The sequence below is a fragment of the Passer domesticus genome, unplaced genomic scaffold (assembly GCF_036417665.1).
Source record: "Passer domesticus isolate bPasDom1 unplaced genomic scaffold, bPasDom1.hap1 HAP1_SCAFFOLD_363, whole genome shotgun sequence".
Classification (NCBI taxonomy): domain Eukaryota; kingdom Metazoa; phylum Chordata; class Aves; order Passeriformes; family Passeridae; genus Passer; species Passer domesticus.
Genome location: NW_026990142.1, coordinates 1 through 23,332, shown reverse-complemented (window position 1 = coordinate 23,332; position 23,332 = coordinate 1). Strand labels below are relative to the sequence as shown.

At 67.8% G+C, this 23,332-nt stretch overlaps 5 protein-coding genes across 13 annotated transcripts; 3 read left to right on the top strand and 2 right to left on the bottom strand.

Moving 5' to 3' along the window:
- Window positions 1-28: 28 nt before the first annotated feature.
- On the top strand, window positions 29-9,030 carry INO80B (INO80 complex subunit B). 9 transcript variants are annotated; one of them, XM_064406645.1, is made up of 7 exons: window positions 29-208; window positions 3,363-3,490; window positions 3,698-3,971; window positions 4,083-4,255; window positions 4,370-4,479; window positions 4,873-5,087; window positions 7,567-9,030. In XM_064406645.1, the coding sequence occupies exons 1-7, from the start codon at window positions 137-139 to the stop codon at window positions 8,029-8,031; spliced, it is 1,437 nt and encodes a 478-aa protein (XP_064262715.1). In that variant the 5' UTR covers window positions 29-136; the 3' UTR covers window positions 8,032-9,030. The 9 variants fall into 9 exon arrangements, with proteins under 9 accessions (XP_064262715.1, XP_064262717.1, XP_064262720.1 ...); XM_064406647.1 differs by having other exon boundaries at window positions 30-208; window positions 3,381-3,490; XM_064406649.1 differs by lacking the exon at window positions 29-208 and adding an exon at window positions 2,589-3,016 and having other exon boundaries at window positions 3,381-3,490.
- Window positions 9,031-9,743: 713 nt separating this feature from the next.
- Window positions 9,744-11,508, top strand: LOC135292444 (WW domain-binding protein 1-like). The gene is given in 5 exon segments (XM_064406651.1): window positions 9,744-9,903; window positions 9,971-10,073; window positions 10,341-10,502; window positions 10,694-11,106; window positions 11,108-11,508. Coding segments are annotated over 5 exon segments (891 nt in total). The 5' UTR covers window positions 9,744-9,840; the 3' UTR covers window positions 11,258-11,508.
- Window positions 11,509-11,675: 167 nt separating this feature from the next.
- On the bottom strand, window positions 11,676-14,792 carry LOC135292441 (mannosyl-oligosaccharide glucosidase-like). Its single transcript, XM_064406640.1, has 4 exons — window positions 14,097-14,792; window positions 13,802-14,013; window positions 13,534-13,724; window positions 11,676-13,453 (listed from the first exon to the last, which is right to left on the bottom strand). The coding sequence occupies exons 1-4, from the start codon at window positions 14,455-14,457 to the stop codon at window positions 11,746-11,748; spliced, it is 2,472 nt and encodes an 823-aa protein (XP_064262710.1). The 5' UTR covers window positions 14,458-14,792; the 3' UTR covers window positions 11,676-11,745.
- Window positions 14,793-14,903: 111 nt separating this feature from the next.
- Window positions 14,904-20,942, bottom strand: LOC135292440 (coiled-coil domain-containing protein 142-like). The gene is made up of 11 exons (XM_064406639.1): window positions 20,803-20,942; window positions 20,436-20,532; window positions 18,763-20,100; window positions 18,598-18,684; window positions 18,224-18,388; window positions 18,000-18,154; window positions 17,756-17,923; window positions 17,538-17,652; window positions 17,287-17,464; window positions 16,109-16,317; window positions 14,904-15,171 (listed from the first exon to the last, which is right to left on the bottom strand). The coding sequence occupies exons 1-11, from the start codon at window positions 20,848-20,850 to the stop codon at window positions 14,930-14,932; spliced, it is 2,802 nt and encodes a 933-aa protein (XP_064262709.1). The 5' UTR covers window positions 20,851-20,942; the 3' UTR covers window positions 14,904-14,929.
- Window positions 20,943-21,072: 130 nt separating this feature from the next.
- LOC135292439 (tetratricopeptide repeat protein 31-like) lies at window positions 21,073-23,208 on the top strand (the record flags this gene model as incomplete). The annotated part of the gene is made up of 9 exons (XM_064406638.1): window positions 21,073-21,212; window positions 21,292-21,411; window positions 21,522-21,787; window positions 21,880-21,963; window positions 22,126-22,194; window positions 22,300-22,443; window positions 22,522-22,732; window positions 22,849-22,939; window positions 23,021-23,208. Coding segments are annotated over exons 1-9 (1,249 nt in total), but the record flags the coding sequence as incomplete, so codon positions are not given.
- Between the last annotated feature and the right edge of the window lie 124 nt (window positions 23,209-23,332).

Below are 23,332 nucleotides of genomic sequence, written 5' to 3'. Positions count from 1 at the left end.
CATCCCTGCCACAGCGGGGCTGGCACGCGCCGGGAACCCCGAAATCCCGGGCAGGGCTCGGGGGGGACGGCGCGGTGCCACCCGCGGGGGTGACACCCGGCCGGGTGACACGGGCCGGGCTGGGCCCCTCCCTGGGATGGGGGATTGGGTGCGGGTGGATGGAGCCACGCTCAGATGGGGGATTTGGGTGAATATTCGGGATATTTGGGTGGGTATTTGAGAGTTTTGTGTGGATATTTGGGATATTTAGGTGGGTATTTGAGGGGTTTTTGAGGATATTTGGGAGATTTGGGTGGGTGTCTAAGGGGTTTGTGTGGATATTTAGGTGGGTGTTTGAGATTTTTGTGAGGATAATTGGGATATTTAGGTGGGTATTTGAGATTTTTGTGAGGATAATTGGGATATTTAGTTGGGTATTTGAGGGTTTTATGTGGATATTTGGGATATTTGGGTGGGTATTTGAGAGTTTTATGAGGATATTTGGGATATTTAGTTGGGTATTTGGGGGGTTTGTGTGGATATTTGGGATATTTAGGTGGGTATTTGAGAGTTTTGTGAGGATAATTGGGATATTCAGGTGGGTATTTGAGGGGTTTGTGAGGGTATTTGGGATATTTAGGTGGGTATTTGAGGGGTTTTTGACGATATTTGGGAGATTTGGGTGGGTATTTAAGAGGTTGTTGTGAATATTTGGGATATTTGGGTGGGTATCTGAGGGGTTTGTGTGGATATTTAGGTGGGTATTTGAGAGTTTTGTGTGGATATTTGGGATATTTAGTTGGGTATTTGGGGGGTTTTTGTGAATATTTGGGATATTTAGGTGGGTATCTGAGGGGTTTTTGTGGATATTTGGGATATTTGGGTGGGTATTTGAGGGTGTTGTGTGGATATTTGGGATATTTGGGTGGGTATTTGAGGGGTTTCTCTTGGATATTTGGAACATTTGGGTGGGTATTTGAGGGTTTTGTGAGGATATTTGGGATATTTAGGTGGGTATTTAAGAGGTTTTTGTGAATATTTGGGATATTTGGGTGGGTATCTGAGGGGTTTGTGTGGATATTTAGGTGGATATTTGAGATTTTTGTGAGGATAATTGGTGGGTATTTGAGGGTTTATTTAGGTGGGTATTTGAGGGTTTTATGTGGATATTTGGGATATTTGGGTGGGTATTTGAGAGTTTTGTGAGGATATTTGGGATATTTAGGAGGGTATTTGGGGGGTTTTGTGGATATTTGGGATATTTAGTTGGGTATTTGGGGGGTTTTGTGGATATTTGGGATATTTGGGTGGGTATTTGAGAGTTTTGTGAGGATATTTGGGATATTTAGTTGGGTATTTGGGGGGTTTGTGAGGATAATTGGGATATTCAGGTGGGTATTTGAGAGTTTTATGTGGATATTTGGGATACTTAGGTGGATATCTGAGGGGGTTTTGCGGATATTTGGGATATTTGGGTGGGTATTTGAGGGATTTGTGAGGATATTTGGGATATTTAGGTGGGCATTTTAGGGGGCTTTGTGGATATTTGGGATATTTAGGTGGGTATTTGAGGGGTTTTTGAGGATATTTGGGAGATTTGGGTGGGTATTTAAGAGGTTTTTGTGAATATTTGGGATATTTGGGTGGGTATCTAAGGGGTTTGTGTGGATATTTAGGTGGGTATTTGAGATTTTTGTGAGGATAATTGGGATATTTAGGTGGGTATTTGAGAGTTTTGTGTGGATATTTGGGATATTTGGGTGGGTATTTGAGAGTTTTATGTGGATATTTGGGATACTTAGGTGGATATCTGAGGGGGTTTTGCGGATATTTGGGATATTTGGGTGGGTATTTGAGGGTTTTTTGAGGATATTTGGGATATTTAGGAGGGTATTTGGGGGGTTTGTGTGGATATTTGGGATATTTAGGTGGATATCTGAGGGTTTTATGTGGATATTTGGGATATTTCTGTGCATTGATGAAGTCAAAACTCTTCATCCTGCCCTGGGCACCATCCTGGCACCCTCAGGAGAGATTTTTGGGGCTGGATGGGGTTTTTTGTGTGGATGGATGGATCCATGCTGAGATGGGAGATTTGGGTGAATATTTGAGATATTTGGGTGGATATCTGAGGGGTTTGTGTAGATATTTGAGATATTTAGACGGGTATTTGAGGGGTTTTTGTGAATATTTGGGACATTTGGGTGGGTATCTGAGGGGTTTGTGTGGATATTTGGGATATTTGGGTGGGTATTTGAGTGTTTTGTGTGGATATTTGGGATATTTGGGTGGGTATTTGAGAGTTTAGTGAGGACATTTGAGATATTTCTGAGGATTTGACTTTATGAAGTCAAAACTCCTCATCATGCCCTGGGCACCACCCTGGCACCCCTGTGGGGGGGCGATTTTTGGGGCTGGATGGGTTTTTTTTGTGTGGATGGATGGATCCACACTCAGATGAGAGATTTGGGTGAATATTCGGGATATTTGGGTGGATATCTGAGGGGCTTGTGTAGATATTTGAGATATTTAGACGGGTATTTGAGGGGTTTTTTGTGAATATTTGGGACATTTGGGTGGGTATCTGAGGGGTTTGTGTGGATATTCGGGATATTTGGGTGGGTATTTGGGGGGTTTTGTGTGGATATTTGGGATACTTAGGTGGGTAATCAAGGGGGTTTTGTGGATATTTGGGATATTTCTGTGGATTGATGAAGTCAAAACTCCTCATCCTGCCCTGGGCGCCATCCTGGCACCCTGAGGAGTGATTTTTGGGGCTGGATGGGGTTTTTGCGTGAATGGATGGGATCCACGCTCAGATGAGAGATTTGGGTGAATATTTGGGTGGATATCTGAGGGTTTTTTTTTTGATATTTGGGGTATTTGTGTGGATCGATGAATTCAAAACTCCTCATCCCGCCCTGGGCACCATCCTGGCACCCCTGGGGAGAGATTTTTGGGGTTGGATGTGGTTTTTGTGTGATGGATGGGATCCACACTCAGATGAGAGATTTGGATGAATATTCAACGTATTTGGGTGGGTATCTGAGGGGTTTGTGTAGATATTTGAGATATTTAGACGGGTATTTGAGGGGTTTTTTGTGAATATTTGGGACATTTGGGTGGGTATCTGAGGGGTTTGTGTGGATATTTGGGATATTTCTGTGGATTGATGAATTCAAAACTCCTCATCCCGCCCTGGGCACCATCCTGGCACCCTGAGGAGAGATTTTTGGGGCTGGATGGGGTTTTTGTGTGAATGGATGGGATCCACGCTCAGATGAGAGATTTGGCTGAATATTTGGGTGGGTAATTGAAGATTTTCTGTGAATTTTTGAGGGGTTTTGTGGATATTTGTGTGGATCCACGAATTCCCCTCTCAGTTTCCCCCTGCGCACCAGGCCCAGCTCCCTCAGCGGGGAAACGCTCCAGAGCCCGAAGCACGGCCATGGCCCCGCTCCAGGCGCTCTCTGTGCTCCCGAGGGGCCCAGCCCTGTGCCCAGCGCTCCAGGTGTGCCCACCCGGCCGGGCAGAGGGGCAGGATGGCCCTGAGCTGCGGGCACTGCCCTGCCCGGCGCGCCCGGCATCCGCCGCCCGCAGGCCCCGGGCCCGCTCGGCTCGCACCGGGGGCCGCAGCGGGGTGCTCACGCCGCGCTTTCAGCCACAGCTGAGGCCGCAGCGGGGTGTTCACGCCATGCTTTCCCCCTCACCTGCACAGCGCTCACCTGAGCTCTCACCTGAGCGCTCACCTGGGCTCTCACACCTGCCCCCCCCGGCCCAAAAGCACCCGCGGCGCCGGTTTCCCGCCGGGACGGCGCACAACACGCCCACATCAAAGATGGCGGCGGCAGTGTCACCCGCTGCGCATAACGGGCGGGAGCCAGTCCGGGCGGAAGCGAGTTTGGGCGGAAGTGGGTCCGTCCCGAATTGGGTCCCCCGCGGGCGGATGCGCAGGGCCTGGCGGCGCGGCGGGATGGAGGCCGGCGGCCACGGTGAGAGGGCGCGGGGCCGGGGAGGGCCCGGGGCCGCTGCGGGATCGCCCCCCGGCGGGACAGAGCCCGTAGTGACCCCTCGCTGACCCCGCGCTCCCCCTGACAGGGCAGGAGGCCGAGGCGGGCGGCCATGGCGGCCACAAGAAGAAACACAAGAAGCACAAGAAAAAGCACAAGAAACGGCACCACCACGAGGCCGGGCCGCCCCCGGGGCCCGAACCCCCTCGGCAGCCCCGGCTGCGGCTCCGGATTAAGCTGGGAGGGCAGATCCTGGGCACCAAGAGGTGAGAAGGGAGCTGGGGGCAGACCCTGGGCACCCAAAGTGGGGAGGAGGAGGAGGAGGAGGCAGGGCCGGGCGCGTTCCGTGCCTCCCCCAAATCCTCTCTGTCCCCCTGCAGCGTCCCCACGTTCACGGTGGTCCCCGAGGGGCCGCACTCGCCGTCCCCGCTGCTGGCAGGGGACGAGGAGGAGCCCAGCGTCCCCATCGAGCAGTACCGGGCATGGCTGGGTGAGCGGGGCTGGGTGGGCAGGGGGGGGAAATGGGGGGCTCAGAGCAGGGCTGGGTGGGCAGGGGGGGGAAATGGGGGGCTCAGAGCGGGGCTGGGTGGGGAGGGGGAGGAATTGGGGGGCTCAGAGCGGGGCTGGGTGGGCAGGGGAGGGACATGGGGGGCTCAGAGCAGGGCTGGGTGGGCAGGAGAGGGACATGGGGGGCTCAGAGTGGGGCTGGGTGGGCAGGGGAGGGAAATGGGGGGCTCAGAGCAGGGCTGGGTGGGCAGGAGGGGGGAAATGGGGGGCTCAGAGCAGGGCTGGGTGGGCAGGGGAGGGACATGGGGGGCTCAGAGCAGGGCTGGGTGGGCAAGGGCTGCTCTGGTGTGACCCCCACCCCCGGGGCCGTTCCCAGACGAGGACAGCAACCTGGCCCCCTCCCCACTGCCCGAGCTGGACCCCGAGAGCTGCTTCCCCCCCCGTGAGGAGGGGGAGGAGGAGGAGGAGGAGGAAGAGGAGGAAGAGGAGGAGGAGGAGCGGCGCTGGCTGGCCGCCCTCGAGAGGGGGGAGCTGGATGACAACGGCGACATCAAGAGGGAGGTGGACGAGTCCCTGCTGACAGCCCGGCAGGTCAGGGGGCTGGGGAGGGGCTGGGGGGCTCCAGACCCTGAGAGGGACTGGGCTGAGGGGGGACTGGGGAGTCTCATAGGTCCTGGGGGGATCTGGGGGGGCTGCAGGGCAGGGCTTGGGGGGCTGGGGAGGGGGCTGGGGGTGCTCAGGGAGCTCCAGACCCAGGAGGAAGCCAGGCTGAGGGGGCTCATAACCCCTGGGGCATGACTGGGGGAATCTGGAAGACATGCAGGGGAGGGCTGGGCAGGGGTCTAGGGGTGCTCAGGGAGCTCCAGACCTAGTGGGGAGCTGGGCTGAGGAGCCTCATAGCCCTGGGGCGTGATTGGGGGCATCTGGAAGGGCTGCAGGGCAGGGCTGAGGGGGCTGGGGAGCTCCAGACCAGGAGGGGAGCTGGGCTGAGGGGGGGCTGGGGGGGCTCATAACCCCTGGGTCATGACTGAGGTGATCTGGAAGAGCTGCAGAAAGACCGGAATTGCTGTGGGGCTGAGCTGGAACCTTTGGGGAGCGACTGAGGGGATGTGGAAGGGCTGCAGGGCAGGGCTGGGGAGGGACTAGGGGGCTGAGGGTGCTCAGGATGCTCCAGACCCAGGAGGAAGCCAGGCTGAGGAGTCTCATAACCCCTGGGGCATGACTGGGGGGATCTGGAAGAGATGCAGGGCAGGGCTGAGGGGGCTGGGGAGCCTCATAGGTCTTGGGGTATGACTGGGGGGGCCTGGAAGGGCTGCTGGGCAGGGCTGGGGAGGGGTCTAGGGGTGCTCAGGGAGTTCCAGACGCAGTGGGGAACTGGGCTTATAACCCTGGGGCATGACTGGGGGGATCTGGAGGGGCTGCAGGGCAGGGCTGGGGGGACCAGGGAGGGGTTTAGGGGTGCTCAGGATGCTCCAGACCCAGGAGGAAGCCGGGCTAAGGAGTCTCATAACCCCTGGGGCATGACTGGGGGGATCTGGAGGAGCTGCAGGGCAGGGCTGGGGAGAGGTCTAGAGGTGCTCAGGGAGCTCCAGCCCTAGTGGGGAGCTGGGCTGAGTAGCCTCATAACCCTGGGGTGTGACTGAGGGGATCTGGAATGGCTGCAGGAAGTCCAGGGCTGAGCTGGAACCCTTGGGGAGCAACTGAGAGGATGTGGAAGGGCTGCAAGGCAGGGCTGGGGATGCTCAGGATGCTCCAGACCAGGAGGGAAGCTGGGCTGAGGGGGGACTGGGGAGCTTCAGACCCCGAGGGGAGCTGGGATGGGGGGGGGCTGAGCAGCCTCATAACCCCTGGGGCATGACTGAGGTGATCTGGAAGAGCTGCAGAAAGCCCGGAATTGCTGTGGGGCTGAGCTGGAACCTTTGGGGAGTGACTGAGGGGATGTGGAAGGGCTGCAGGGCAGGGCTGGGGAGGGACTAGGGGGCTGGGGGTGCTCAGGATGCTCCAGATCCCAAGGGGAGCTGGGCTGAGGGGGCTCATAACCCCTGGGGCATGACTGGGGGAATCTGGAAGAGATGCAGGGCAGGGCTGAGTGGGCTGGGGAGCCTCATAGGTCTTGGGGGGCCTGGAAGGGCTGCTGGGCAGGGCTGGGGAGGGGTCTAGGGGTGCTCAGGGAGTTCCAGACGCAGTGGGGAACTGGGCTTATAACCCTGGGGCATGACTGGGGGAATCTGGAAGGGCTGCAGGGCAGGGCTGGGGGGACCAGGGAGGGGTCTAGGGGTGCTCAGGGAGCTCCAGACCCAGGAGGAAGCCGGGCTGAGGAGTCTCATAACCCCTAGGGCATGACTGGGGGGGTCTGGAGGAGCTGCAGGGCAGGGCTGGGGAGAGGTCTAGAGGTGCTCAGGGAGCTCCAGCCCTAGTGGGGAGCTGGGCTGAGTAGCCTCATAACCCTGGGGTGTGACTGAGGGGATCTGGAATGGCTGCAGGAAGTCCAGGGCTGAGCTGGAACCCTTGGGGAGCAACTGAGGGGATGTGGAAGGGCTGCAAGGCAGGGCTGGGGATGCTCAGGATGCTCCAGACCAGGAGGGAAGCTGGGCTGAGGGGGGACTGGGGAGCTTCAGACCCCGAGGGGAGCTGGGATGGGGGGGGGCTGAGCAGCCTCATAACCCCTGGGGCATGACTGGGGGGATCTGGGAGGGCTGCAGAGCTCCAGGCCCTGAGGGGAGCTGGGCTGAGGAGTCTCATAACCCCTGGGGCATGACTGGGGGGATCTGGAGGGGCTGTAGGGCAGGGCTGGGGGCACTGGGGATACTCAGGATGTTCCAGACCAGGAGGAAGCTGGGCTGAGGGGGGAGTGTGGAGCCTCATAACCCCTGGGGCATGACTGGGGGGATCTGGAAGAGATGCAGGGCAGGGCTGGGGGCACTGGGGATACTCAGGATGTTCCAGACCAGGAGGAAGCTGGGCTGAGGGGGGAGTGTGAAACCTCATAACCACCGGGGCATGACTGAGGGGCTGCAGGAAGCCCCGAGCTGGCCCCGGCGGTCCCTCACACCCCTCCGTGCCCCCTCAGCGCGCGCTGCTGCACAAGCAGCAGAGCCAGCCCCTGCTGCAGCTGCCCATGGGCGCCAAGGCCAAGGAGGTGACGGAGGAGATGCGGGAGAAGCGGGAGGAGCGGGCGCGGCGCCGGCGGCTGCAGGCGGCCCGCAAGGCCGAGGAGAGCAAGAACCAGACCATCGAGCGCCTGACGCGCACAAACAAGGCCAAGGTGAGGGCCCTGCGCGAGCGCCGCGCCCGGCCCCGGCCCTGCGCCGTGGTGCACTACCGCAGCGCCGCCGACGGCGTCACCGTGTCCTTCCCCGCCGGGCTGCCGCCGCCGCTGCCCGCCGCCGCCGCGCCGCCCGCGCCGCCCGCCCGGCCCTGCGCCGTGCCCGGCTGCACCAACGCGCGCCGCTACTGCTGCGCCCGCACCGGCCGGCCCCTCTGCAGCCTGGGCTGCTACCAGCGCAACCTGCAGCTGCTGCAGGGCGCGGGGTGACGGCGCTCGGCGGGGTGGATGCTCTGAGGGGGCTACGGACCATCTGCAGGGGCTATGGATCCTCTACAGGGGCTACAGACCATCTACAGGGGCTATGGACCTTCCCTGGGGGGCTACGGACCCTCTGAGGGGGCTTTGGACTCTCCCTGGGGTCTACAGACCATCTATGGACCCTCACCAGGGGCTATGGACCCTCTACAGGGGGGCTACAGACTATCTACAGTAGCTATGGACTCTCCCCGAGGGGCTACAAAGCCTCTCTGGGAGGCTACAGACCCTCACCAGGCCTCTATGGACCCTCCCTGAGGGGCTACAGACTATCTACAGGGAGCTATGGACCCTGCCCAGGGGGGCTACAGACCATCTACGGACCCTCCCCAGGGGCTATGGACCCTCTCTGGGAGGCTACAGACCCTCCCCAGGGGCTATGGACCCTCTCTGGGGTGCTACGGACTCTCTCAGGGGTCTATGGACCCTCTGTGGGGGGCTATGTATCTTCTCCAGGTGGCTAAGGACCCTCCCCAAGAGGCTATGGACCATCTACAGTGGCTATGGACCCTCCCCAGGGGCTACAGACCCTCCCCAGGAGTCTATGGACCCTCTACAGGGGCTATGGACCCTCCCTGGTGGGCTATGGCACCTCTGCAGTGGCTATGGACCCTCCCCAGGGGTCTGTGCACCCTCCCGGGGGGCTGCGGACCCTTTCCCGTGGGTACCAAGGCCCCATCCCCAGCCCTGCGGAGCTCCTGCGTTATCCGCGTGGGGCTGGCACAGGACCCTGCAGCATTCCCGCTCTGGGGAGCCCCAGATCCTCCGTGAGGGGCCAGAAGGCCGCACAGGGGGCTTCAAACTGTCTGCTGTGGGTGCGGAGGGCCCGGCCGGCACACAGGGGACGGGCAGAGCTGCGGCGGGCTGGGGACCCGGGCAGAGAGGGAGGGAGGGCGGTCCTGAGGCGGGTCCTGTGGCGGAGCTCATTAAAGGCTGTTCGTGAAGGAGCCGCGTGTGGCCTGATGGCGTGCGAGACAGCCCGGCACCCCCGGGAGCGCTGTGGTACAGTCCGGCACCCCCCGGGAATGCTGTGGTACAGTCCGGCACCCCGGAGCGCTGTGGTACAGCCCGGCACCCCCCGGGAGCGCTGTGGTACAGCCCGGCACCCCCGGCTGTGGGACAGCCCCGCTCCCCCCCGGTGCGTTATGGCCCGTCCCGGGTGGGCGGGGCGCTCTCCGGCAGCGCCCATTGGTTGCGGCCATGCCTAGAGGAAAGCGGCAACGCTGATTGGTCAGACGCTTTGCCAATCAGGCGGTCGAAGAGCTGCCTGCTCGCCAATTGGCCGCGCTGTGCCGAGTGCCCGCCCCGGGGCGGGCCGGGAGGCCGCGCCCTCCGTCGAACTCGGGGCTGGGCCGCTATTGGCGAGCACCGCTGTCAGTCACAGCTTGGGGGCGGTGCTCTGCCTCCGGTTGGCCCCTACAGCCGCCAATCACGGCGGGGGCGGGGCTCGGCTTCTTTGTCTCTGTTGTTGGGCGTGAGACTCAGGCAGACGGCGAGCGATTGGCTGCAGCCGGACGGCGGCGGCGCCGCCCATTGGCTGTCGCCTGCAGCGCGTCCGCTGATTGGCCGACGGTGGCCGTGGGGGCGGGATTTCGGGCCGGGCGTGATGGCGGCGGCGACGGCCCCGGCCCGGGCGGCGGCGGCCGCGGGGGCCGCGATGGCGGCGGCGGCGGCCACGGGGCGGCGGCGGCTGCTGCGGGCGGCGGGGGCCGCGGCCGGGCGGGCGCGGGGCCGCGGCGGGCTTTAGGCGGCGGCGCCGCCATGGAGCGGCCCGGGAGCGCCGAGGGGGCCTGGGCCGCGCTGCTGGGCCGGCAGCACCCGCAGGTACCGGGCGGGCCGGGGCGGGGGGGCCGCGCGCGGGGCTGCGGTGACGGTGCGGCCGTGCCCGCAGGCCCGGGAGTTCTGCCCGGGGGTGAACAACCGGCCCTACGTGTGCGAGACCGGGCACTGCTGCGGGGAGAGCGGCTGCTGCACCTACTACTACGAGCTGTGGTGTGAGTGCGGCGGGCCCCGGGGGCACGGAGCGGAGCGGGGGGCCCGGGCGGGCTGGGGGCCTCGGGAGCAGCCGGGGCTCGGGGAGGTCAGGGGCTGTGCTGCGGCTGGGGGCACTGAGGGGTCTGGGAGGCTGTGGGGAGCGGGGGTGCCGTGCGCCGGTGCCCGGCCCGCTCCTTGGCCCCGGTGCCGTGCGCCGGTGACCGGCCCCTCCTCGGCCCCGGTGCCGTGCGCCGGTGACCGGCCCCTCCTCGGCCCCGTTCCCGCAGGGTTCTGGCTGCTCTGGACCATCCTGATCCTGCTGAGCTGCTGCTGCGCCTTCCGGCACCGCCGCGCCAAGCTGCGCCTGCAGCAGCAGCAGCGGCAGCGCGAGATCAACCTCATCGCCTACCACGGTGCCTGCCACTACCCGCCCTCCTCGGGGGACCTCCGTGAGTCAGGGGCCCCCCAATCCCACCCCTGGCATCACCACCCCCTTCCACGGGGGGCGGGCATCGGGACCCCCAGCCCCTCACTGCCCACGGGGGATCCAAGGCAGCACCCCCAGCTGTGCCCAGCTGTGCCCTTCCCCTCCTCGCCGGTGTCCCTCGCTGTCCCCTGACCCCGCCTGTCCCCTCCCCAGGGCTGCTGGCCTCCTTCAAGCTGCCGGCGTACGAGGAGGTGGCGCAGCGCCCCGGGACGCCGCCGCCGCCCTACAGCCCCGGCAGCCCCTCGCTGTCGCCCGGCTCCTCGGGGGGCTGCAGCTCCTGCTCCTGCGGCTGCTCCTGCGCCTCCTCGCCCAGCAGCTCCTCGCTGTCGGCGCCGGGCACCGACGAGACGGACCCGGAGCCGGGCCCGGGCCCGGCGGGGGGCAGCGCGGGCCGTGACTGCGGCTCCAGCAGCACCGGCACCGCGGCCAGCTGGGAGCTGCCCCCGCCCGAGGAGCCGCCGGCCCGCGGGGGACCCCCAAAACGAGCGCCCCCGGACTTGTGCGAGGCCGAGGGTCGCCCCTGCTCCGACACCGAGGGGGGCGGGGACGGGGCGGGCAGAGCTGTGCCGGGGGGGGTGCCCCGGGAGGCACCGGCGGCTCACGGGGGATTCGGGCATCGAGGTGGGCCGGGGTGTAGAGGAGGAGGAGGGCGAGGCTGAGGGCTGTGGGGGAGCGGGGGGTGGTGGGGGGCCCGGCTCGCCCGTGCTGCCTGTCTGAGCCCCCCCACAGGACCCTCAAGTGGGGTCTGGACTCATCACGGAGCCCCTGGGGGCCCCTCGGCCCGACTGACACCCACCTTGCAGTGTGGTGGGGTCCTGCTGCAGCCCCCTCCCCTCCAAACCGCTCCTGGGGCCTCCCCCGCGATCCCGGTGCTGCTGCTGGGGGGCCCCATCGCCCGGGGGGTGCCCGAGGCCGTGGGCATGGGTGGTCCCGGCGTGTTCTCTCACCATTAAAGAGATGTGGAAGTACCACGGCCCCTTGTGGTGGGTGCACCGGGATGGGGGGCGACCCCTGACTCCACAGGAGGGGGCAAAACACGGCACAGGGGCCACCAGCGTGACCTGGGGTCAGCAAAGGTGACAGCGGGCTGGCGAGAGGCCACACTCATGGAGGTTTATTACAGGGGAGGCCGGGGGGCTCTGGCACAGCCCCCCAACCCCTCCCCCGGCCCTGAGCGCGCCAGGGGGGCACAGAGACCCCCCCCATCAATAGTCCTCAGCCATGGCCAGCACAACGAGCGCGGACCAGCCGGCGAAGGGGCGGCAGCCCTGCCCGGCGCCGTCGCTGTCCCGGTAGTGCTCCCACAGGAAGCCGGTGGCCTCGTACTGCCGGAACACGTTGGCCACCAGGTTGTGGCGCAGCTCGCGGTAGATCTGCGCCGCGCGCTCCCGGTGCGGCCCCGCCGCCCGCGCGTAGCCGCGCAGCGCCCGCAGCGCCAGAAAGTTGATGTTGACCCAGACGGAGCCGCGCCAGTAGGGCGGGTCGTGCTCGGTGTTGCGGCGCAGGTACAGCGGGCTGTCCCGCGCCAGCGAGCGCAGCCCGAAGGGCGTCCACAGCTGCCGCTCGCCGCGCATGCAGCCCAGCAGCGCCGGCAGCCGCGGCGAGTCCGCGCGCAGCAGCTGCAGCAGCAGCGGGAACAGGCTGACGTAGCCCAGGGCGCCCACGAAGCGCGGCCGCGGCGCCTCCCGCACCTCCCGCCGCAGCTGCGGGGCCGGCGGGGGCGCGCCGGGCGCGGGCGCCGGGCGGTGCCAGCGCAGCGCCACGGCCGCGCTGTGGTTGCCGAAGTCGGCGAAGGCGCCCAGCTCGGGCGCCCAGTGCAGGCGGTCCAGCAGGGCGTTGTCGCTCAGCGCGGCGGCCATGTCGCGGTAGGGCGCGGCGGGCTCGCCCAGGCGCTCGGCCAGCGCCGCCAGCACGCGGGCGCCCAGCGCCATCCAGCAGCGCAGGTCCAGGTGCCGCTCCTGGGCCGACGGGTGCGAGGCGCGCGGGTAATCGTCCAGCCCCGACGACAGAGTCTTGGGGTTCAGGAAGCGCTCGGGGTCGGGGTCGCGGCCGCGCCAGCGGAAGGTGAAGGGCTCGGGGCCGGCCTGGGTGCGGTTGAGCCACTCGAACCAGGCGCGGAGGCGCGGGGAGAGGCGGCGCAGGTAGGGCAGGGGCGCGTCGGGCAGCAGCCGCTCCAGCGCCAGCAGCAGCGTCGGGGGGTTGGCCGTGTCGCTGTGCTGCAGCACGAACTCGGGCGGCACCCGCGCCCGCGCCTCGTCCCCCAGGATCTGCTCCCGCGGGATCCAGCCGTCGGCGTTCAGCAGGTCGAGCCAGTGGGCCAGGATGTCGCGGGCCAGCGCGGCGTCCCAGCGGGCCAGCAGCAGCAGGTGGAAGCCCTCGTCCCAGAGGAAGCCGCGCGGGAAGCAGGAGCGCGAGGGCACGGCCGTGAACAGCACGGACTCCATGCCGGGCACGGGCTCCTCGCGGCGCTCCGAGCGCAGCAGCGAGCGGCCGTGGAAGAAGCCGATGCCGCCCAGCATCTCGCTGAGGGCGGCCTGGGCGAAGCGGCGCTGCGGGGCGGGCACCCCGCGCGCCCCCAGCCCGAAGGTGTCCTCGAAGCGGCGCTCGAAGTCGGCCGCGTGCCGCGCCAGCGCCGCGCTCAGCGCCGGCCCCGCCAGCCGCCCGCGCCGCGCCGGCGCCGCGCTGCCCGACTCCAGCGTCACCTCCAGCGCCGCCGGCGGCTCCAGCGTCACCTGGTGCAGCAGCAGCTGCCCCCGCGGGGGCTCCCCGGGCAGCCCCCCAGCGCCGGACACCCCGAAGAAGCGGCGGCGGGGCCGGCCCGGCGGGGAGAACACGGAGCTCTCGCGGAGGCTGTGCCGCACGAGGTCAGTGAGGCGGTGCAGCCCCGGCAGCGCCGCGGCCAGGAAGTTGTAACTGAGGGGGGGACAAGAGAGTCAGCGATGGGGACGCGGTGGGGACACGGTGGGTTTGGATGCCGCAGCCCCGAAACTCACCTGGCGTACTTGGGCCCCTCCCCGCCCTCGCCCGTGGGGGGCAGGAAGGTGAGGGTGAAGTCGCCGAGCTCCTGCGCCGTGCCCGCCACGGCCGCCAGCCGCGTGCCGTTCTCCAGCACCGGCCGCAGCGTGCCCTGCCCGTCCGTGGCCACGTAGAAGAAGAGGGACAGGAGCGGGGCCGGGCCCTCGCCCTGCGGAGGAGGAAGAGGAGCATGACAAAAGCCCCCCGGCATCCATCCCAGCCCCTGTCCCACTGTCACCCCCTCACCTCCGTCCTCACGGTGACCCGCCAGCTCCAGTCGCCGCCGTGGTCCCCCCCCGGCTGCTTCACGAACTCGGTTCTCAGCAGCAGCCCCTCATCGCGGATCTCCTGCACCCCGAAATTCTCCCCGTCGTGCATCAGCCACCCGTACCGCGACACGCCGCTGCTCTGCTCGCTCGTGTGCCGCAAGCTGCCGCCGTGCTGGAGCCACATCAGCCCTGGGGGGGCGGGGAGGGGTCAGGGCCGGGCTGGCGGGGCCGGGCGAGCCCCCGGGCCGGGCAGGGCCCCCCGCGCCCCTCACCGGTCACCACGGCGCGCGGGCTCCGCGTCTTCATCCCGAAGTACACGTGAGGCCGGTACGTGCCCCAGAAATAGGTGGGCGACGCGAGCGGCCCGGTGGAGCCGGGGGGCACGGCGGGGGGCGCGGGGTGCGGGGTGACGAGGCGGGCGGCTTCGCTCCACCGCCTCCAGCCGGCGGCCGCCGCCGCCACAGCCAGCGCCAGCGCCGCCGCCGCCGCTGTGAGCGCCAGCGCCGTCCGGCCCCGCCCGGAGCCCCGCGGGGGCTTTTGCTGTTGCCGCAGTTTCGGGTCGCGGTCGCGGAGCCGCTCCCGGGGCCGCTCCCGGGGTCCATCCCCGCCGCGCCGCCGCCGCTCGCCCGCCATCAGGGCAGTCGCGCTGGTGACGTCAGCGCTGCGCCCGCTGCGGCGGGGCCGGGGCCGCGCGCGCCCCCTGGCGGGCGGGAGGAACGCGCGCGGGTTCAGTCCTCCGGGGACCCCCCGGCCCAAACCGGCCCCGAGGGGACAGCGACACCGCCGGGTGTCCCCGGCCAGCACTGCCACACGGCTCCTCCTTATGCCCGCTGATCTCCTGCCCAGCCTCTCCGGGGATACCCAGAGGGCCCGCAGCCTTCCCTAGGAGCACCCTGGAACCCCAGCCGTGCACCCACAGTGTCCCCAGGACCCCCAAGGGAATCCCACCCTGCACCCCCAGGACACCCAAGCCGCACCAGTGTCCCCACAGAAGTTCCCATTCGATCCTGTCCCAGCTGGAATGGCAGGCTCACCCCCAGGGATGGCAGACCCCACACCCCCACAGACACAGGCAGGGCCATGGTGTTTCCAGGTTTATCGCAGGTCAGCCCTCGGGGCTGTTCCCCACGCACGGCAGCCCCGGCACGCGCCAGCGGCGGGCTCGGTGCAGCCGCAGGGACAGCCACTGCTGCTGGCCGCCCGGGAACGGGGACTCGGGCCGGGCCGGGCCATCGGCCTCCGCAGCCAGCGGGGGCGTCCCCGGGAGCGGGCCCGGCCCCTCCAGAGGGTCCAGGCCAGGGACAGGCTCCATGGATGCTTCCAGCGGGTGGGCGCCTTCGTCTGAGCCTGGGAAGGGACGGGTAGGTTTGGGATGGGTTGGATAGACTAATAGCATGGTATATCAGACCCTGCTTCTGATGGGGGTTCCTGTCCCCATTCCAACCCCATCCCCATCCTCATCCATCTCCCTGTCCCCATCGGTCTTGGTCCCATTGTCCCTACACCACCCTGTCTCATCCCATCTCCACCCCACTCCAGTCCCACTCCACCTCATCCCATCCGACTCCCATCTCATCACCGCCCCGTCTCCACCCTATTTCATCCCAATCCCATCTCATTTCCATCTCATCCCAACTCCACCCTATTTCATCCTAATCCCACTCCAACTCATCCCATCTCCATCTTAATCTCCATCCCAATCTCCATCCCATCCCATCCAATCCATCCAAATCCAATAATCCAATCCCATCTCCATCTTAATCTCCATCCCATCCCCATCTCCATCTCCATGCCACCCCATCCCATCCCATGGATCCAATCCATCCAATCCCATCCCATCCCATCCCGATCTCCATCCCATCCATCCCATCCCATCCAAATCTCCATCCCATCCTCATTTCCATCCCATCCCATCCCAATCCCACCCACCCCATCCCAATCTCCACCCCATCCCATCCATCCATCCCAATCTCCACCCCATCCCATCCATCCATCCCATCCCATCCATCCATCCCATCCCATCCCACCCCATCCCATCCCATCCCATTCCATCCCATCCCATTCCATGGATCCCATCCCAATCCCAATCCCAATCCCAATCCCATCCCATCCCATCCCACCCCATGGATCCCATCCTTCCCATCCCATCCCAATCCCATCCCATCCCATCCCATCCCACCCCATCCCATCCCATCCCACCCCATCCCATCCCATCCCATCCCATCCCATCCCATCCCACCCCACCCCACGGATCCCACCCCAGCCCGTCCCTGCCGTGTCTCACAGCAGCGCCGGAGGCTGCCCCATGCCCGGGGGGCTGTCCCCGGCCCCCCCGGCTGCTGCAGCAGGCACCGCACGGCCGTGTCCGTGTGCCGGAAGACGCAGAGCGCGCGCAGGGCCCGCCGCGCCTCGGGGGCCAGCCCGGAGCTCTCGGAGCACACCAGCTCCCGCGCCGCCTCGAAGTCCCGCCGCAGCTGCAGGGCACCCTGCAGGCTGGCACGGGGACAGCGTGGGCACGGACCCCCGGCAGGAGCCCCTGGCACTGCCACCACGCTGTGGCCACCACCGAGATCCTGGCACTGCCACCACCGAGACCCTGGCACTGCCACCACCGAGATCCTGGCACTGCCACCACGCCGTGGCCACCACCGAGATGCTGGCGCTGCCATCAGACCCCCACCAGCATCAGCGGGACCCCCACATAACCCCTGGCACTGTCACCAGAGCCCCTAGGACGTGCATTGCCACACTACCAGTGCGAGCCCAGCCTGCCAGTGGGGCCCCTGAGCTGTCACTGGGACCCCTGGAACTGCCACTGGGACCCCCAGGACACCACTGGGACCTCTGGAACTGCCACTGGGATCCCCAGGGCCCCACTGAGACCCCCAGGACACCACTGGGACTTCTGAAACTGCCACTGGGACCCCTGGAACTGCCACTAGGACTTCTGAAACTACCACTAGGACCCCCAAAACTCCACTGGGACCCCTGGAACTGCCACTGAGACCCCCAGGGCCCCACTGGGACCCCTGGAACTGCCACTGGGAACCCCAGAACACCATTGGGACCCCTGGAACTGCCTCTGGGACTTCTGAAACTGCCATTAGGACCCCCAGGATGCCACTGAGACCCCCAGGACACCACTGGGACCTCTGACACCGCCACTGGGACGCCCTGGGACCCCTGGAACTGCCACTGGGACCCCCAGGACACCACTGGGACCCCTGGAACTGCCACTGGGACCCCCTGGGACCCCTGAAACTGCCACTGGGAGCCCCAGAACTCCACTGGGACCCCTGGAACTGCCACTGGGACCCCTGGAACTGCCACTGGGACCCCCAGGGCCCCGCTGCGACCCCCAGGACACCCCTGGAACTGCCACTGGGACCCCCAGGACACCCCTGGCAGTGGCACTGGGACCCCTGGCACTGCGCACAGGCTGCGGCCCCCCGTCCCCAGTACCTGAACTTGATGCGGCGGGTCAGGATGTGATCCATCCAGGCCTCCAGGAAGGCCGTGGTGACCCGTGCCAGGGTGGGCACCTGGGCATCGTGGGGCAGGGCCTGGGCCCCCTGCAGCACTTGCCCCAGCACCGCCTGCACCGCGGCCGCCGCGTAGGCGCTGGGGGAGCTGGGCAGCTCTGGGGGACACAGGGACCCGGTTCAGTGACCCCCTAAATCCCCCCCAGAGCCCCCCCAGCCCCCAACACCCACCAGCGCGGGGCCCGAGCCGCCAGTGCCGGCCCAGGGGCATCGTCTGGTCAAAGATCTCAGCTGAGAGCCGCTTGCAGCTGGTGGAGAACATCCAGAGCACGTCCCCGGAGAAGAGCTATGACACGGGGTGACACGGGGTGACACGGGGTGACACGGGGTGACACGGGGTGACAGAGGCACCCTGGTGCTCACACCACGCTCCCGCAGTGCCACCACACCTGGATGCTGTTGGCCACGTCGCGGATCTGCCGGCACAGCTGGAGCTCCCACGGGGATCCCGGGGGGCTGGGGAGCGGCGCAGGGGGGCTGTCCCCAGGGATGTCCCCTGGCTCCGGGAAGGTCCTGCCCGCCTGCAGCACCAGCTGCTCTGCCTCTGCCTTCAGCACCTGCAGGGGAGCAGGCGGAGTGAGCCCAGCCCCGCTGTGTCCCCCCAGCCCCCCGTGCCCCCTGTGCCCCCCATACCTGCAGGTCTCCCTGGGTGAGCAGCAGGAACTGAGGCAGCGCCCAGGCCGCCAGGTACCGCCCGGCCCGGCCCGTCAGCCACGCGTGGGCGGCCGCCACCGCCGCCAGGCAGCGGCCCAGCACCTGCAGCCGCAGGCACAGACCCCCGGGGGGGGCTGCGGGAGGGGTCAGCACAGAGAGAGGGTCCCCAGGGCCGCCTGCCCCCCTCCCCAGACCCCTCTCACCGTGCGGGCGGGCGGGCAGCAGGCGCAGGCAGCGCAGGGCCAGCGCCAGGGCCGGGAAGAGTAACCGGAGCTGCTGGGCTGTGCGGCTGCACCCCGGCCCCGGGGACCCCCCCGGGGTCTCCAAGCACTTGTCTGACAGCCCTGAGCCCAGAGCACGGGTGAAATCTGGAGGAGAAACAGTCAGGAGGCCCCAACATCCCCCACGTGCACCCCACACCCAACATCCCCCACGTGCACCTCACACCCCATCCCACACCCAACCCTTCACAGCACACCCCACTCCCTCACCCCATATCCACCGAGCACCCCACACCCTGCCCCTCGTCTTGTACCCCCCAACCCACACCCTGCCCCCCTGGCTGTGCCCCCCATACCCGTGTCCCAGCTGCAGAGGATGCTCCGGCACAGCAGCTGCAGGCAGAGCCGCCCCAGCTCCTCGCGGCACTCAGCGGGCACGCGGGCTGTGGGGACACAGCGGGGCTCAGGGGTGGCACGGGGACACCCCCAGGGAGCCCCGCGCCCCCCGTACCCCCACGTACCCACGGCGAGCGCGCGGCTCAGCTCCCACGCCGCGCTGACGGTGGCGCTGGGGGTGGCAGGGGGGGTGCCCGGGCTGTCCCCCAGCGCGGCAGCCACAGATTCCCAGAGCAGCAGGCGGTAGCGGGCGCTCAGGGTGGCAGCCACGGGGCCGCGGGCGGCGTCCAGCCACCGCACGGCCTTCCAGCCGCCGGCGCTGCCCGGCCGCAGCCCCGGCGCCTCGGGGCTCTCGGACAGCACCGGCTGCCACAGGCTGTCGGCTGAGGCCACCAGCGCCCCAAAAACCTGTCCCATCAGCTCCTCGTCCTCCTGGCACAGCGCCTGCAGCTCAGCCGCCAGCGCCGCTGGCGCCTCTGTTCCGGAAGGTTCTGTGCCCGCCCCCGCGCCCCTCTCAGCCGTGTCGTGCCGCGGCGGCCACGGCAGCGCCACGTCCGCCCAGCAGACGCGTCCATCCCTGATGTCCCCACTCTGCGGCCACAGGAGCGGCCGGAGCCTCCGGGCCACGGCCCGGCCCCGCTCGGCCGCCAGCAGCCGCAGCACCCCGCCCACCGTGAAGGCGCCGGGGGCCTCCGCCTCGGGGCCCAGCTCCTCCGCCAGCCCCCGCACCACGCCGTTGTAGATCTCCAGCCCCTGGAAGAGGTCAGCCAGGCGCTCAGAGGCCGGGGCAGGCCCGCCGCGGCGGCCGAGCTCCCGCAGGCGTCCCTCGAGGCGGCGGCCGGCCAGGCGCGCGGCCGTCAGCGCCGGCAGCAGCAGCGCCCAGCGCACGTGCAGCACGGCCTGGCCCCGGCGCCGCGGCAGCGCCCGCAGCCACGCGTCCGCCCGCAGCCGCCGCAGCAGCGCGGCCCAGTGCCCGGCGTGCGCCCGCAGCTCCTGGCACAGCTCCCGCAGCGCCGGCTCGCCGCCCTCGCCGGGCCCCGGCGGCGCCTGCAGCCGCCGCAGGAATTTGGAGGAGGCCTCGAGGCGTCGGGCGAAGTCGCGGGCCAGGCGCAGCTGGTGGCGGTGCTGCAGCAGCGCGTGCAGGGTCGCGCCGCGCGCCGCCACGCGCCGCCGCGCCGCGTCCGCCGAGAAGTCGCCGGCGCCGCCGGGGTGGGGCCGCACGTACCCCAGGAAGGTCTCGGTGCGGGGGTCCTCCCAGACGCACAGGCAGCGGCGCAGCGCTGGGAAGCTTTGCTCCAGCGGCACCACGATGGACGCCGCTTCGTCCTCCTCGTCGTCGTCGTCGTCGGTGTCGCCGCGCCGGCTCGGCCGCGGGGACAGCAGGCGGCGCAGCCCCGGGGTGACGCTGCGCAGCATGGCCTCTGCCCGCTGCAGGGAGCGTGCCAGCGGCCCCCGCGACCCGCCTGGGGGCACGGCACCCTCAGCACGGGGCAGGGACCACGGTGGAGGGTGGGGACCCCCAGTTTGAACCTCGCTGTGGGGCAGCCCCTACCCGCATCGCCCCGTCACTGTCCCACGCCACCCAGCCTTACCCTGAGACCCCTGGGACCCCATTGCTCCCCACAGGTCCCCACAGCCCATTGGGGTCACCACAGCCTTCCATCATGCCCCCCCAAACACGCTGGACCCCGTTAGGTTCCCCCACACTCCCCCCAGAACCACGCAGCCCAGCGGGATCCCCGCAGCCCCCCAGAACACCGCACCCCCTTGTGCTCCCCGCAGCCCCCGGGGGTCTCACCGGGCTCGGGGGGGTCCCCGCGGGCAGCCCCATCGCCCGGGCCGGGCCGGGCCGTCAGCAGCAGCAGGATGAGGCCGCCCAGGCCGGCGTCGCCCACCTGGAGGGGAGCAGGGGGCTCAGGACCCCCGGCCCGGGGCGAGGGGCGGGGCCGCGCATGACCCCGCCCACCACCGCACTGACCACGCCTCCCGATGCGGCCACGCCCCCGGCCCGAGCTCGCCACGTTTGGCCACTCCCCCCGCCCCCGTTGCCATGGAGACGCAGCACCGCCCGGGCCCGGTGCCCCCCCGCCCGCCCCGGTACCGGCCCGGCCCCGCCGCTGCCCCGTCAGCTCTGCCCGAGCCCCCCCTGCCCGCCGCGGCCTCACCTGCAGGCACAGCTCTGCGCCGCGCCGCTCAGCGCCGCCGGCGTCCATGCCGGGCCATGCCGGGGGCGGCGGCAGCAAAGCGGCTTAGGCCGCGCCCTCGCTAATCCGGGGGGCCGGGCCGGGCTGGCCGCCAGGAGCGGCCCGGCGTGCGGGGCGGGACGAGCGGCGGGGGGCGGCCGAGCCCGCGGCGGGGGGTGTGCGGCGCCGGTGCGGCTCGGTGCGGGCCCCGCGGGCCGCCGTCCTGCCCGCAGCCAGCATGGCGGCGGGGCGGCCTCACCGGCGCCGTGACGTTGTTCCGGCGGTGCCGCCCTGAGGCGCGGCGGCGGCGGCGGCGATGCGGGGCTCGGGCGGCCTCGGGCCCGCTGCCTGCCCCTGGGGCTGCACGCTCGGCCCCGCCGGCTGGAGCGGCGGTACGGCGCCGGGAAGGGGGCGGGCACCGAGCGCGGCCCGCTCCCGGTTCCGCCTCACGGCTGCTTTCTCTCCCCGCAGCGCCCTTCTGCCCGCGGCACCGTATGAACAGCCTCGCCGAGCTGCCGGCGCCGCCGCAAGGTGCCTCGCAGAGCGGGGTTGAGTGCGAGGGGAGCGAGGCGTGTCTGCTCTGGGACGACGGTGAGTGAGTGGGGCGGGGGTACCGGGAACTGCCGGGAGACCGGGAACGGGGCGCGGGCTGCCGCGATCCGCAGCCTGGGACGCTCCTCGCCCGCCCCGTTCTCCGCCAGGCCCCTCGGTGGATTACTACCCGCTGGCCGATGACGATGAGGACGGCGACGACGATTACGAGTACGGCGAGGACGAGCTGGAGGCAGGTTTGCCGTTCTTGGACGTCGCCGTGGCCGAGGGCGCCGTTCCCTACAGCTACTGCGGCTTCCGCAAGTCCTTCCTGTGCTCGGAGCCGCCCCCGCCGCTGCCCCGCAGCGCTGCCACGGCCCTGGACGCGCGGCTGCACCGGCTGCCCACGCCCCGCCGGCCCTGGCTCACGGCAGAGGTGGGCTGTGCCCCCCGGTGTCCCCGGGGCTGGGGTTGACATCACCGGAGGGTCCCCGGGGTTTGTCCTGACTCAGGGCGTCCCCGCTGTAGGAAGCTGAGAGGAACGCCCAGGAGCTGGTGGCAGAGGAGGAGCGGGCCAAGAGGAAGGCGGAGAAGAAGAAGCTGAAGAAGAAGGTGGGTGAGCCCTGGGAAGGGTCACTGCCAGCTCCTGGGGGTTGGGGTCACTGCCTCTTCTTGGGGTGCTGCCAGCACTGCTCAGGTCCCTGAGCTGGGGGCTGGGGCTGGGGGACTGCATTTCTCTGCCTCACACTTGCTCTGGGTTCATGTTCTTCTCAGAAACAAAAAGACCGAAAGAAACGGGAGAAACTGGTTCAAGAGCAGAAGAACAAAGAGAACGCTGACCCCGTGAGTGACCAGTGCGGCCTGCCCCTGCTGTTCCAGGGGTGCCCAGAGGTGGGGCCCAGCCAGCAGCCCCTGCCCTGTCACTTCACCCCCTCCCTCTCCTTGCAGAGCCCCCCAAGTGGCCCTGCAGGCAGTGGGCCCCCCTCAGATGGTGCTGAGGATGAGGAATGCTGCCCAGAGCCCTCCCCGTGCCCTGGGGACTCCACAGTGCCCTCAGGAGAGCCTGGCCCGGAGGACGCAGCAGTGCCAGAGGTGAGGGAGGGTCTCCCCGTGGGGGTGGGGGGGTCCCAGGGCTCTGCCTGCCCATCCCACCCCTCCCTGCCTCCCCAGGAGGAGCTGGACCTGAGCTGCACTTTTGTCTGCAAAGCACGGGAGAAGGCGGGGGTCCGGCTGCCCCCCCCGGGCACACAGAACGTGCAGCCAAGCAGGAAAGTGCCCGAGAAGGGGAGTGGGGACCCCGTGGAGGGACCTGTGTCCCCCCAGCCCCTCCAGGCCAGGCCGCCCAGCCCCGGCACCATCGAGCAGAGCCTGGCGCTTGCAGGTCCGTGCAGAGGGGCGAGGGAAGGGCTTTGGGGAGCTTCCCCCAGCTCAGAGGGGCTGTGCTGGGGGGCCTGTGCCCCCCCGTGCCCTCACAGCCCTCCCCGTGTCCCCTGCCAGGCCATGGCATCGAGGCAGCCCAGATGGGGCAGCACACCGAGGCCGTGTGGGCCTTCACCGTCGCCCTGGAGCTGAACCCCCGCGAGCACCGGTGAGCAGGGGGGCTCGGGGCTGAGCTGGGGGGGTCCTGGGGTGGCAGAGCCAGCCCTCAGTGACACCCCCGTCCCCTCAGGCTCCTGGGGAACCGCTCCTACTGCCTGGAGAAGCTGGGCCGCTACGAGGAGGCGCTGGCGGACGCGGAGGCGGCGCTGGCGCTGCAGCCCGGCTGGCCCAAGGGCTCCTTCCGCAAGGGCAAGGCCCTGAGGGGGCTCCAGGTACCTGGGGGGGGGCTCCAAGTACCTGGGGGGGACTCCAGGGACTGTGCAGGGGGCTGGAGTCTGGGGGGGGACTGCAGCAGGGCTGGGTGGCATAGCTGGGTGAGGGGCTGCTGGGTTCTAGGAGTGAGTGTGGGGCTTTCAGTGTTGTTGGAGACAAACTGGGGGTT